We start from the raw sequence: 15,470 nt of genomic DNA, 5'->3' as shown, positions 1-15,470 counted from the left end.
GTCCTTTAGAATTTTGTAACTGGTCACTTATCAGAGGTTGGCTGCACAAATTCATATGTTATTGGCGATGGCAGCAGCCCTTGCATTTATGCATTCATGCATCATAAATGTGCATTTACAGAAAATTATGTGAGGTATTGCACAGGCTTGTGGCCTGTGTGGATGAGTAGCACTTGAAAGTGCTTATAACCTGAATATGCATATAATTGGCTATTTGTGAAAGGGAAAATTGTCATCCACACAAATGCAGTACCGATCTACAAAGGAAACCCATATGGATTTCTCAGAAAGAAAGCTTCGCAGTTAGCCCCGGGATTTGAACCAGGACAAATTTTTCTCAACTGTGAAGCTTTCTTTCTGAGAAACGCCCATATGGATTTACTTTGTAGCTTCATGCTGCATTTGGGTGCATTTCCCTTTCATAAACATTCCTCCACCTTGTGGGATTCTGCAGAACTCATTTCGCAATGGGCTGTTCACCTTCGAATGCTGGTATTACAGGGGTTTAGGTTCCACTTCTGATCCACTCTGGAATGGCAACCAGAATTTTGGCAACTTTCCCAGTGTCCCTCCTTCACTGAGATCTGATGCAAGAAGCACCATTAGGTATGAAACTTAATGTTTTTCTTTCTTTCCACATGGTCTTTGAGCAGCAGATGTGAACTTGGGTGTTAAAAGCCGACTTTTGAGTTTCTTCCTGCTAGTCCAGTTTTCTTTTGATTAATTAATTTGTTATTGTGTTTCTTTTTTTCCCTCTTTTTTTTTCAAACAGTGACATTTCGTATTCTCTTAGTTTGGAAACATGACTTCAAAACTGAAGGCCAGGCCCTACCTGATATTGGCTCTGTCCAGCACATGCATAGCAACACTCCAATGCAGTGATTAGCACGAGCATGATTGAAATGCAAATTGAGAATAACCGATTAGAATGCCAGTTATGCATAATCACATGGAAGTGCGACTTGCAATTGTTCTATAGCCGGTTTCTAAGCTGGAGTAGTCGCAAGTGTATGTTTTGGTGTCTGAATTAACCCACTGTTACAAATGCACATGTGCCTGGAAAGTGAACAATCCAATAGTTTCGAAATTGTCCACATATGAGTTTGCGCTGATTGTTCATAGTAAACTGTACTTGTACACTTGGAAGGGCCCATTATTTTGAATAACACAGAAGCAAGGAAAATATATATTTGTGTGAATTTTGTGAGAGAACAGTGCAGGGTCACTGTTGAAGCCATGAATTGTTGTGGTTGAGTCATTTAAAAGGACCTTGAAGCAACTATTATCAAAGGTGTTTGTTATTAAAGGGCATCTCCTCACAAAACTTTTTCAGCAAATAAGTTTTTGAATCTATCTTCTATTAATGGAGTTTATCGGTAACCATATAAGGGAGGAAAGGTCTGTGCCATGGCTTTATGGCTTTATGGCTTTCCTCTCCTTTTAATTATTTAAACTGCACTTGAAGCTGTGCTGCTGTGCCCATGGAAGGTGATGGCCGCCATACTTTGCCAATTATTGCACTGAGCTTTTGCATTGGATTAATCTTGAAATAATGTGCCATGATCATCTGCAGAGCTGCCCAATCTTATGGCCCACCATACCACCACTGTGGTATTATTCTCAGACACGAGGTAGTGTTGCTGTCTTAGCAGTGATGAGATTCCTCTCACTTTGCTTTTGCCAGAGGCAGTACTTAATTGTGATGTCAAATGTAAAACTTGCCAGTGACCATTGTGTTTAAAATAGTAGAGGCATGTAGTGAAAATTGATGGATATTTCAGTAGATTCAAAGAAATAGCAGGCTATCTTTTGGATTTAACTGTTGGCTTCCAACTGCAAGTACAGGAATAATATTAACCTTAGATGCCTATGATGGTATTGCCACATGCCAACGGATATGAGCCTTCCATGCCGATATGTACGTGCTTGTGTGGAAGAATAAGGGAACGTTTATGGGCTGTTCAAGACATGGACTCCGAGTTGTGTTTTAGTACTTTGCCTGCGACATAACTGGTGGAACAATCTAGGTGTTTTCGGTGCATGGAGAACCCATGGGGAAGGAGCAGATTGGGTATCACAGGTCTGGCTCGTCTGGCTTGTAGTTGTAGTTGACATCCTCTCTGGCCTGGACTAAAAGGAACCGAATTCAAGTAGTTCGTGCAGGCAGCGGCTGTTTCTAGCTGTAGGGGCTGTGGCTGTCCCCAAAGTACTTGGAGTGATGGCGAAAACTTGTGAGCGGAAGTGCGTGTACCGCGGACCATTACCAGTTATGTCACAGGCAAAGTACAAAGACACGGCTTGGAGTCCACATTATTATTGAAAATAGCCTGTAAATGTTCTCCTCCTCTTTAACCCAGGCGTGTACACATCAATGCAGAAGACTCATACCTGATGGCATGTGGCAGTATTGTCTGGCAACTAAACTGGTTTGTTTATCTTCAACATTTTTAACAAAAGCATAAACATGATTTTCAGACATTGAACATAGCACATGCAGTGGCTAAAGGGACAATAACCTTCACTTCTGCACATTGAAAAGCAATTTTTTTATTGTTGCTATAGGTTTCAAAACTGTCATAAAATGATTATATATAGTGAATTCCTTCTATTTTCCTTCCCTTAACAAAGCCACATCTGAAATTTAGCGCGTATGACAGCAATTCAGCCATTAACTCTGTGATTCCACGGAGTAGTAAAGCTGAAACTGTGTTGATTCTTTCCTTAGAGTATTTCGAAGTCAACCTCATTCAAAGACAGCTAGAATTGTTTTAGTGGAATATCTACAAATGTTGATGTAGTGATGTTTCAGACTGCTGGCATTCGGTTGCCTTTTATCAGTAAATAGTCTGCCTGTCCGGAAGATAAGGCAATGTGGAGTGGTATACCTTCAGAGGGGCTGTAGGTGTAGTACTGATAAGGCCCAGAACTTGTGATAAGGTCATGTAAATGGGGTTGGGGGGAAAGGTCGTTGAATCCATGGGGTTGTTTACCTAAAAATGGCACAGATAGCTTATTGTCATTATCAGCACATTCCATTCCTTTTAGCAATTCAGGGTTTAAACCACAAGACTGGTCTTTTGTATTTTCAGGGTTTTCTGCATCTCTTCTGCATTTAATAAATGTAAAAAGTGATAGATGAATTCTCTTATGTCTAATATCATGAGAAATCCCTGGGGGACTTCCTGTGATAAATTATTGTGTATAATCTTGGTTTATAAGAAGCTTCAGAGTGATTAGTTATAGATAACATGCATGCACAGTTAAATTAGCAAAGGAAATATAAAGACAGTGTGCAATGAACAAAAACAGCGGTGGTGAAGAAGATTTAACAGCCAAAACAAACAAGTATTTGTTGCAGCAATATGGCTATAGTAGTCAATGTCACCCGAATATATTTTTAAAGAGCGCTGAACCGCTTTTTATCAAAGTCGAAAAATGCATTTGAAGTTAAAATAGACTATCTCAGAAATACTTTGCTGCAGAAAGTACTTCAATGTGTTCAGCAGAGTCAGAGCTATTGGCATTCAAATGTGACCTATGATCTCCTTCACGGTGCTCCTGCTCCTTTTTCAATGCCATGCACTGTGAAGGCTATGGCAGAACGGGGCATGCCCACAAAGCTCCGCCTGCTGAACGTCATCGTGGCATGCAGCTCAAATTTGACTTTGGATGTTCACGTAGGCACCACTAATTCTGATTTTGGCACCTACGATGCACCAAACGAGGTTGTCCTCGGTGGGCCACAGTGCGCTCAGTTAGTGGACTAGTCGTGGCATCTATGCTAAATAACAGACTGCAGCTCATGCAACTGTAGTTTGTATGCACAGCGTTTGCTTTGTGCATGACAAGGCTTGAGCACAAGCTCATGCTAATATGCTCCAGTCTGGCTGTGCTACATGGTGCAGAATGACTTTGTCCTGCACCATCTTGACAGACAAATAGTAGCCACATCCAACTTGCACGTCTTGAACTGTTGCCAATAGCTCAATATGAAGCGAAGTCTACCAAAGTGTCTATATAGCTAGGAGCAGTCAGGAGTGAGTGCTCACTGGCAAGCGTGCATGTGGTCTGACCTTAAGTATCACGTCGTTTGAAGTTAGTTGAGTGTTCAAAACTAATCGAAGTTAGTCCGACCCAACAGCTACAACACCAATAAGCAATCTGGCCAAACTTGAGTTCCTGTGCAGGTGGCCGCAGCTGAGCGTGAGCAGGCGATAGTAATAGTAATGAAAAAAATTGTAATGCAAAAGCAATATAAAAAGTAAAAATTAAATCATTTTAAAACTGTCAACACGATGTTGTTTTCACAGGAACATATGAAATTATTATTAATAATCGATTGAATTTTTTTTTTATCAGAATAGTCACATTTGTGACTAACTGATGGCGCTGCAGCACCGCTTCATACATATTAATGGAATGTGAAGGTATTCACCCAGCGAGACCCATAGGTGATATAAGTTTGCAGAAGCACTGAGATTTAAAGTGGATGGAAGCATTAAGTGGTCATTAGTCTAGGTCAGCAAGAGAGGGATAGGACTGGATCCTTAACAGTACAAGCTAAATATAGATGTTTTAAAGAAGAGAAAAAAATTCTAAGGAGATGCATTCAGAATGTTTGATTGAAAAGCATATATAGTATACCTGATTAGCTCAAGCAGGCTAAATGACTGTCACCGCACCGTTTCAAAGGGTATGCCAATAAATAATGATATTCATCATCACCATAGCGTTCCTTGACGTTTAAGTCCTAGTAATGAGGCACTCTAGTTATCAAATATAGATGGACGGACGGATGTTATGAGTGTCCCCTTTGGAATGGGGTGGTGGGTTGCACCACCAAGGTCTTGCTATTATACTGCCTAATGTTCTACCTAGGTTTAAAAAAAAATTACCGACGATTACGTTACTTCCTAATGCGAAATTTGAGCGCAGCAGAGTCTTCTCTGCGACGGCGATGAGCTTCTGCTTCAGCCTCGCTTACTGCTGGTTGCTCTCGACGGCGACGATGAGCCTCCGCTTCGGCGGTGCGAACGGCAGGGTCTTCTCGGCGGCGGCGATGAGCTTCTGCTTCAGCCTCGCTTACTGCTGGTTGCTCTCGACGGCGGCGATGAGCCTCCGCTTCGGCGGCGCGAACTGCAGGGTCTTCTCGGCGGCGGCGATGAGCTTCTGCTTCAGCCTCGCTTACTGCTGGTTGCTCTCGACGGCGGCGATGAGCCTCCGCTTCGGCGGTGCGAACGGCAGGGTCTTCTTGGCGGCGGCGCTTAGCCTCTGCTTCGGCGACGCGTACTCCTGGATCATCTCGACGGCGGCGACGGTAAGCTTCTGCTTCGGCGGCACGCACCTCTGGATTCTGACGGCGACGGCGCTGGGCCTCTGCTTTGGCAGCTCGTTTAGCAGCAGCAGCAGCAGCAGCAGCAGACGGAGGACTTCCATCGGTCGTCTCGCTCATGGCTCAGAAAGAACTGGCAGATAATTTCGCAGTGGCGAACGGCAGCGGCAATTTCGGCTCGGGCGGTGCACATATACAGATCCGCCGCCACCGATCTGGCTCTCTGATTGCCACCGCACAGGGGTTGCATTGGAGGAGGAGCGAAGAAAGGAATTAAGTTCGAGCCGGCGCTTTGACAACCGGAGACTCGCAGGAAGAGGGGGGAGGGGGGCGGCGTGTACACCCAGCGGCAAACGATGGGGGCAGAAGCGCGCGCAGCAAGCGGACAACACGATAAAGGGAGGAGGGAAGAGATAGCAGCGACTGACTGATGCCGCTGACGCCGATAGTGAGTCAACCCCAGCTGCGGAGTTGGTTTCAGGGACAACGCCGCCGATGCCGACACAAACAACATGATACCCTCGCTTCCGCAGCGCTAAGAACCACGTCTAGCCGTGGGAAGGTGGTCACGTATTCGTCGACGTGCCGGAGCCTACGTGAAATAACCGGCGCGTCGGCAACTGAAGAGCACCCTATCCGCCACACAAGAACAGGGGGGGGGGGGACCCTTTCCTCCTCTTTCTGCATGGCGGCGACGGTGTTCTATGCAGTCACGTTATCTTGACTCTCTAGCGGCGTCAGCAGCATCCAGCGGTATCAGTCGGTCGCTGCTAGCGCTGGGGGGATGAAAGGGGGGCGGAGCTGGTTATGAGGCCGACGACAACGCCGACGACGACGCAAAACCCAGGAACGGACGCCAAAGAGCTGCACTCTAAAAAGAAAAAAGAACACACTCACAAGGAACTCCCAGAACCAAATTTTCTGACCCCCTATTGTGAACTTTGCTTTTGTATGTTTCTGTTTTTTGTCATTTCCCTGCTTTTCTCCCACCAATGTTCCAATCACCTCTTACTAATCTCTATTGCAGACATGTTTACTTTTCCCCTGCTCTTGCTGAACCTAAGGGCTTCAAGGAGGCCAGTGGTGCCTAAATCGACCAATGGGCAGATGTCTTCACATTCTAATAAAACATGCTCCATCATTTCCCTAGCTTTACTGCAGCAAGCACATGCTTCTTCTTTCATTTTATATCTCGCTTTATAAGTGCGTGTTCCAAGGCATCCTGATTTCGCTTCGAAAAGTAATGAGCTTTCCTTTGAGTTATAAATTGTTTCTTTCCTGATTTTATTTTTTCCTCTTAGGTAGTTACTCATGGCAGGTTTATTTTCGATTGCTGCCACCCATGAGATTATTTCAGCCTCTCCGACTTTCCGCTTGATGTTCTTTGTCGCTGTGTTACTCACCCTACAGGCTGCATACTTGCTGGTAAGCTTCCTAGTTCTTTTCCTCCACTGTGAATCAATGTTTTTCCTGTACTGATACCTCTACACTCTCCCAGTCCATTTACTTTCTTCCATATTCCTCAGTCATTCTTCATAATCAATTTTACTGTGAGCTTCCTTCACTTCGAAACTTGTCCAGCCCATATCACCTTGCACAGTTTCATTTGTAGTATTCCCGTGAGCGCCTAGTCCGAGGCGTCCCACTGACCCTTGGTTCCCATCGAGTCCTGATTGTACCCCTGATTTCAAGCAAACAACCGTATTTCCAAAAGTAAGTCCTGGAACCATTACACCTTTCCACATACCCCGGAGCACCTCGTACCTGTTGTAAACCCATAGCGCTCTGTGCTTCATTATGGCTGAATTTCACTTCCCCTTTACTGTTATAGTTTTTCCTGTGTTTCTATATATCTATTGCTTTCGTTTATCCATATACCAAAGCATTTATATTCTTTTACCCAAGTTATTTCCTGGCCCTGTATCTCCACTGTCTGTTCACTGTTTTCATTGAATACCATAACACCTGATTTTCTAACGCTAAATTTCAAACTTAAATTCTCGCCTTCCTGTCCACAGATGTTAGCCAGACGTTGCAAATCACCTTGCTTGTTAGCTAGCAACACAATGTTGTCCCCATAAAATAAACCTGGAAGCTGCTTCTCACTACTGTACCCACCTGTTTGTATGAGAGATCAAATTCGATATTACTTCCTTCTAGCGCCCTCTCCGTCCTCACCATGTAGATCATAAACAGCAGTGGGGATAAAGGGCATCCCTGCCTCAGTCCTTTGGTGATATCAACTTTCTCCTCGCTCCTCATCCTTTCCCATTCAACGTAAACTGTATTTTCTAGGTAAATATCTCAGAAGCTGTAGACCATCGTCACCTAAGCCTTCCCTTTCCATAATATCGCACGAAATGTTGCGGTCTACATTGTCATATGCTCCTGTAATGTCTAAGAAGGCCACATATGACGGTCTGCTTTCTACTCTTGATATTTCAATACACTGAGTAAGAACAAATCAGTTATCATCCAAACATCTACCTGTTCTAAAGCCATCCTGAAGTTCTCCCAAAGTGCCATTATTCTCTGCCCATGCTTGCAGCTTTAATTTGATTGCCTGCATTGCTAGCCTGTATATTACCAATGTAATGGTCAATGGTCTATATGAGGGAATTCTAGCTTTCTCCCCCTTACCTTTATAAATTTAATTCATTCTATTGTGTCGCCAACTGTCTGGTAGTATTCGTTTATCTTATTAAGTTTTTTCCACTGCTTTCACCAGAGCTTCCTTACTTTTTGGTCCTAGTTCATTAATCAGCCTAAGGGGAACCTTGTCTAGCCCTATGGCTGTGTGCTTAGGAATTTTCTCTTTGGCTTTCTTCCATTTGAAATTTGTCAGCACCAGCTCCTTTTCCACTTGGACCTCTTTCATGCTCTTTTTTTCTTCAAATACAACCTCGTCATTGCCTTGGAATGATTCGGCTGTTATTTTTCGGATGTAATTTAATGCCGCTTCCCCTTCCAGTTTGTTTCCATCTTCGTCTAGTATTTTTTGTTGTATTGTTGTTGTCTTCCTGCCTAATAATTTTATGTGGTTCCAAAATATTCTAGGTGGAGCCTCCTTTTCTCACATATTTCTGACAACCAATGTTCACTTTCACCTTTTATCTTTGCTTGCACCAGTATTTGAACCACAGCCTTTTTCTCTCGGTATATTTCCAATTTACTGGCTACTTCATCCTGCAGCAACTGCACCTTCTTTGCCTGCCTGTGCTCTCGAGATGCTTTCTGTCGTTTGGCGATCGCTTCTCGTATCTCCCTGCTCCACCAGCTTTTCGGCTTCTTTTTTTCTTTCCAACGAACATGTTGTTTCTCTTTGCGTATTTCTGTCGTTATTGCACTTAGAAGCTCACTATATTCCCACTCTTTACTTTGCCATTTGCCAACTTCTTCCTCGACACTAGTGACTGACATAACTGACACAACTGAAGCGCCACCTGTCGGTAGCAAATCCAACTACTCTGGTAATAAAATGTTTCATTAAAAAAAATGTGTAATCTGTTTCTATGCATTTCCGTAAAAATTCCTTAATGCAACTGTCTATACGTGTTGAAATATTGAATGTTTACTTTTTTTGTTACTTTTGTATACTGGATAGTTGCTGAATTGCTGTACTAAAAACAAACTAAGAAAATTTTCTCTTTGGGCTTGCTGTTTGTATAGCACAGTGCGGAGGAATTCACTTACATCCCAGTTCTACTGCAACCCAAATGAATGCCAAACCGAGTGCTGCCATGGTGCATCTGAAGCTGCTGGACACACGTCGACATTTTCGGTGAAGCAATCATCTCAGTTGCCGGTCTGGCTCTGGCTTTTTCTTGCCCGATGCCTGCGGGTGCCCCTGCCAGGCAGAGGGTCCTGCCGTTTTATTCCCTCGGTTGGACTTCTGCTTCAGGGTACGAGCTCTTTCTGTGCAGTGAGTGATAATCAGTGTTGCCATTACAGCAGTTTTCTGATAGACTTTGTGGTTTAATGGCTTGTTTAGTGCCAACAATTTCAGCATGATTAATGTGGCGAATTGGGCGTGTTGGTACATATTTAAAAAGGCAGCAGCACAAAAAGGACATGGACGCAGACGAGACGACAAGGACAGGTGCATCGTATGGATTTTCGGCATGGTATGGGATTGGACATAGATTCAGTAGGGCCAGTGAGGTGGCCCCTACTCTATGGTAGAGATCAGTGGGCCACTGTGCAGTAAAAGGGAACACTCCATCTGTGTTCAAACAGCAATTCTTGCAAGCGTGCAAGTCGGAAACTCGCTCACTGCTGTTTGCTATGTTGTTCTCCAGTAGAAGAATCCCGCTCGTATAACTTTTCTTCATTACAAGCACACACAAGAAAAATTACTAGCTTCTAACACAAATTCGGTGTTTCGTGTTGGTGGAGGGTACAAACATGCATGAATGTCTATCCTTTTCCTTATCTTCATTTACCACTGCTCTTGCTTCGCTTCCCTACCCGCTGTGGTGGCTCAGTAGCTGTGGCATTCTGTAGCTGAGTGCAAGGTCACAGGTGCTAATTCTAGCAGTGGCAGCCTCATTGAGATGGGTGCGAAATGCAAAAATGGTCATGGTACTTAGGTTCATGTTATATAGATTCATATTCATGTGTGAGTTCATGTCGAGGAAACCTAGGTGATACAAAATTGATCTGGAGCTCTCCATAATGACATTTCCCATTGCCTCAATGTTGCTTGCTTTGGGATGTTAAAATCAATTGGACACCTTGACTGATTTCACACGAAATCTTTCTTTTGCACATTTTTATCAGAATAATGAACGCTTTCAGTGACACTAGTGGGTTTTGGATGCTGTATTATATAATTCATGCACGTAGCTTTTAGCAGAATGGCAAAAGGGACTTGTATAGAGTGTCATGTGGAATGACGGCACATGCCTCTTTTTGAACATTTTGGGATGTAAAACATGCAGCAATCGGGACATTGCCATCGAACTGAAGAAGTACTTTGGATCTCGTTCTCTTGTACTACTTGAGGCTTCAGTGCAATAATAAATACATGTGGTCCTTGAAGGTGCCTGTTCACAATATTTTATGTTTCTCCTTGTTTAAATTCTTCGATGACATTTATAATGAAATTTGGCTGTATGTACTTCTGCTCCTCTTCCCTGCAAAACACGAGTGTCCATGCTGGCTCCCACACAATTTCTGCTACCCTATGAGGCTTCCTCAAAAACATACAGCGTGATGAGCCTCTACACAACTGTTAGTGCCATTGGTAATCATTACGCATCTCTGATTTGCTGGTTCTCCAAAACCTTGTTTTCCAGCCTTGACAGTGCTGTCATGCATCGGCCTGTGCCTTGTGCACATTGTTTATGAAGTGCGACTCATCATGGTGTCCCATGGGGAATCCAAGACCCTCTATCGGTGTATCAGTATTTTTTTGGTGTTCAGCTGGTGCATCTTTGGACTGTACGGGCGACGGCTGGCTCGCAGACTGTTCAGTCACCCTGCCTTTATCAAGGTATGGCACTTGGTTGACACACCAAATGTGCAGCTTTTTCCTCCTGACCTCTGTCTCAGATCAGCTGAAGCTCAAACACTACTACAGACTAGTATACCTGAGCTAACATGAAAGTGCTGGCTTGTCATTAAAGGGAAACTCCGACGATTTTTTGACCATGTCAAGGTAATGGAATATTTAGGTTCCTGAGACCTCCTTGTCAAGCGTCTGACGGTAGAATTGTTCATTTGTGCAGCAAATTCGAAAATAATTTCAAATAAGCAAAAAATAGCAAAAATGAAACCGAAACCTAACCAGCCGAGCGAACCTCTTCGTGTGACATCATGAGTGTCCCCAGCAGGGAAGGCGCGCAACACATGCCAGTCTTGCTCGCTGAGTGAACAAAACCAGCGAAGATCAGATGCTCAGCTTATTCATGACCGTGCCGAATCTTTGGGTGACAATGTCAGCTGTACCAGCTCTTCGGATCTGTCGCATATTGACGGTTATGATTCTGATGAATTCAATAGCCGCAAATCGCCGTTCGGATTCGCCCCCCCTCCTCTCGAGCCAGCGCCATGTGTTACATATTACATATCGTGCTGCAACATAAAGACCAAGAGTAGCCCTAACCGCTGACTTGATACGTGCTGCTTGCTATTTTAGCTGTTTTGCCCCTTCTCAGGGAAGCTCTCCACATGCTTACTGTAAGATGTGGAGCACGAATTCCCGCATTTGTTTCCAGCAGGGACGCTGCAGTTCAAAGCACCACCCGGTGCATTCATCTATATCGGCAGGACATACAGCGACCACTTGTCGTTCACTTGAGATTTAATGCTAGCCACTCATTGGTGACATCAGTTAGTGTTGGAACATATCAAAACAGGCAGATCCTGTGCATGTAAGCGTGTTGCATCACTCTGAATCGTGCTAATATGAGCGACCACACACCTTCAAAAACACCGGGCGGGAGACCGTAGTACGGGAGCGTTGTTATGCTGCCTACTTATCATTCTTCATATTTTCTTCATGCACACAGTATGTTCTGTAATGTAGACACAGATGAGGGCTTTGCTCATATGATTATTGATTTAGAGAATGTGTAGTTTTCTCGCAGAAACGCCGATGCCAGTATTGACACTGTTGGCAGATGAAAGAGGCTGTTGTTTATGCTGCTGTATTGAAGGGGCCTACGCTTGCTGCCCATTTGGGATATAAGGCAAACTGTGCACCTCTGAAGCTAAATAATGAGCCTGCATGACAATACATAAAAATACACCCAAGTTCGTGGTCACATTTCATTTAGGGAAGTGTCGGTGAGTACGGCTGACAGCTTTCCATTGAAGATGGCAGCGTACTGATGTCGATACTGCTCCGTATCATTGCTTCTAGCTTTTGTGTGTGCACTGTGCGGAAAGGGAAATGCTTTATTTCAAATCCATACGGTCAAAAGTGAACAACAGAGGGAGTTTTCTTCATCCTGATGGCTTAATTAGCTTCAGGTCAGTCGCTCAGGTCCGTCAGCATTAGACGCATGAACTATGTGATTGTCACGTATATGTTTAACCGTGGCTGAACGCAGTCAGCATTGGCTCAAATTCTGTGTGCGGATGGCGGGGCTGAAGTTCATGCAGCCAACAATGCAACACCACTTGCCTCCTGTCCCTTGCCCATCTACAGGGTACGCAACTCTCGCGACAGCAACTTCTCGTGCCATGCACTAGCTAACGATCGTCGACTCCTCGTTGCTGTTGTCTGCATGATCCCGGCATGCTTTGCATGGAACACTCCTGATGTCATACGCAATGTGGCCTGTAGCTGAGAAGAAGGATAAGGTAGGGTGTTCGAGGCAGTTAATTAAATTCATTTGGAAAAAAATCTGTGCGACTCTCAAACCTGCTTTTCTAAGAACATGACGGAAGTGCTCAGAGGAATGCACCCAGCAAATTTCATTGAGAACCGTTGACATCGAAAAATTGCCGGAGTTGCCCAGTCTGCCGTAGTCTAGCACAGAGGTTACATATTGCAGCCTGTTTTGTATAACAAAATATGCAATTTTATAATGTAACAGTAGTTATAGACCTCCTTGGCATTTGCCTAGGGCATTTGCGGTTCAGTACTTTTATGCACAATTATGTCAGAAAAGAGGAGTGCTCAGTGCTGCCTACATGTGCTGATACCTCTTCTGACACAGCTAATAAAAAAAACTGTAAGAGAGCAAGTGCAATGTGTTTTTGGGAACAGAATCATTCCCAAATTTAGATTTTGACCAAACATTCTTTTAAAAAACATTCATCTGTATCAAGAGACATAGGTGGTGACCTCCATGCAAGACTCGAGCACTGGTAAAGCAGAGCAAAGAGAAAAGAATTTCACACAGAACTTTTTTTCCAATTATGCCAGTCTATATGTGTACATATATAGTATCATGAGCTTGAACCTTTGCTACTGCCTGCTTTCAGGACATCAGGATGCACTCCAAGACTTTGCTGAAGATCAATGCGGCAGTCCTTGCCATAATATTGGGAGCAGTATTTCTGGCGGTGAATGCATACAGTGCACGTGCCATGATACAGGGCGAAACGTGTGCGCTGATCGGTTTCCCACGTGGTGTTTGCACCTTGCATTTTCTTCTGCGTGTCATCTACTCAATCTTCTCATTGATGTGGCATGGTCTGGTGTGCATGGTTTTGGTGTCTGTTGCACGAACACATACCATAGGTGAGTGGGCCTGTTCCCATCTAGCCCTTCTGTTTGTTTCCTAACAGATGTAGCTAGCGTCTGCTAATGCAGAAATTGCAGTTTGTAATTATAGGAGTGAAAGGGCTTTTCCTCAACTGCAAAGTTATCTTTCAGAGAAACCTGTAGAGGTTTCCTCTTTCTAGCTTCATGCTTCATTTGGGTGAATGACAAATTTACCTTTCTTGAACATGCCTCCACCTTCCAGGTTTCCGCAGAACTGATTTGATTATCAATGGAGTACTTACGTGAAAATCTTGCGTCCCATTTTTTTTTTCTAATTGGCTCCATAATTATTGTATGAAGCCATAATTCCTCAAGTATGCTGCAAATAATTACACACCCTTTAATGTGTCCAATTAAAAATGTGAAGGATGCTATTCATGTCACTGAAACTGGTATCACAAACAACTCAAGCGCGTGCCAGTCGGCATGGTGACTCTCTTGGAAATGCAGGGAAACCTGCTTTCCCCTCTTGTGTCATTGAGTACTGAATAGACCCAGCTTTCTGCAGCACAGTTACTGTGTGTGTGTGTGCGTCAGTGGTGTCTGGTACCACGAGGCTGCAGCATCAGGTTTCGATGATGAGAATAGTCGCCTGCTTCACGTCCAAAGCCACGCTGCACTTGATGCTTGTTTCGTATATAGTTGTACTAAAAGGTAGCATAATTAATATTTGTTGCTCTCAGGCTCCATAGCATAATTACGGGCTCAACAGCTGTCCAATAAAGAAATAAAAAGAAGGCAGCACAAATTTTATGTCTGTCCTTCCTTAAAATCTTAGCAGTGATATGTGCCTGATTGGTTGATAGAATGATTGATTGGGTTTTGTGCACGGGTCTTATAACTGCATTCAGAGCTTGAAAATTACAGCTTGAAGAAATGGTGTGAGTGAGGCTAAAGACAATCGCAGGATGACAAAACAGCACACGAGGGAAGTTATTGAAGCTTTCCATATATCCACTAGTAAATGCTGCATAAGCCAACTATCCCTCGCCCTATCCCAAAAAGATATTGAATATCTGCACAGGCACCTCACTAGGTGTCTGTTTGTTTTCATTCTTTCTGCAGTTGTGCCTATATAGTGCACATGTGTGCTTTATATTTAACTACTTTGCAATAAAAAATAAATAGGACGCCATATTTAATCTTGCCCACATCATTTCTTTATGCTCAAGTTTCTAAGCCGTGATAAGTTCCAAGTATCTCGGCTTTCCATTCTCTTCTATAACTGAGTTGTATGCGACTTCTTGCCCTGATTGTAGGTTATGCATTCAATTGGAGTACCTACTCTCCAGTATAATGTCTGTTGCATATGTTTGAAAACATTGTTCTGCATATTCTTTGGTGCTGCATCCTAGTTCATGAAATGTGTAATAAGCAGAATGACTTTCCCGAACATATCATTGTCCATTTTCTTATGTGGGCCACATGTAATAGAGATTTGAAATAATGCAGTGACAGCCTTCAGTGATGTGTGAAGTCTAGCTAGCTTTGTGGGTCAAAGTTAAATTTAATTTGTGCTTATTTCCACCAAAACTAACGGCGATGAAAGTGAGCAGAAATTCATTAGAAACAAGTAAACAAAATAAAATTTTAGATGGAAAGCATTTCCTTGGGGCAACCTTTTATAACTGATTTATAAAAGTTGAGTGCTAAAAAAATTTAAGTATGGAGTTCTATGTGCCAAAACCACAATCTGATTATGAAGCTCGCCGTAGTGGGGGACTCTAGAAATTTGAACCACCTGGGGTTCTTTAATGTGCACCTAAATAGAGATGTACATTGGTGCTTTTGCATTCCCCCCCCCCCCATCCCCATATCAAAATGAAGCCACCATGGCCGGGATTTTATCCCATGATCTTGTGCTTAGCAGCCCAACACCATTTCCACTAAGCAACAACAGCAAGTGAAGAAGTTAAATGC

The 15,470-nt window shown here is 43.5% G+C and overlaps 1 protein-coding gene across 6 annotated transcripts in view; it reads left to right on the top strand.

Moving 5' to 3' along the window:
• LOC135898204 (uncharacterized) overlaps nucleotides 1-15,470 on the top strand; it is a 33,876-nt gene that overhangs the window by 2,335 nt on the left and 16,071 nt on the right. For 3 of the 6 annotated variants that reach the window (XM_065427035.1, XM_065427033.2, XM_065427034.2), the window contains exons 3-6: nucleotides 502-606; nucleotides 9,002-9,234; nucleotides 10,630-10,826; nucleotides 13,268-13,526. In XM_065427035.1, coding sequence (XP_065283107.1) covers nucleotides 502-606; nucleotides 9,002-9,234; nucleotides 10,630-10,826; nucleotides 13,268-13,526 — 794 coding nt within the window. The remainder of the gene's footprint in view (nucleotides 1-501; nucleotides 607-9,001; nucleotides 9,235-10,629; nucleotides 10,827-13,267; nucleotides 13,527-15,470) is intronic. The other 3 variants (XM_065427036.2, XM_065427039.2, XM_065427037.2) reach the window with 3 other exon arrangements.

This window comes from Dermacentor albipictus, chromosome 3 (assembly GCF_038994185.2).
Source record: "Dermacentor albipictus isolate Rhodes 1998 colony chromosome 3, USDA_Dalb.pri_finalv2, whole genome shotgun sequence".
Lineage (NCBI taxonomy): Eukaryota > Metazoa > Arthropoda > Arachnida > Ixodida > Ixodidae > Dermacentor > Dermacentor albipictus.
This window is presented reverse-complemented; position numbering and strand designations above follow the sequence as displayed.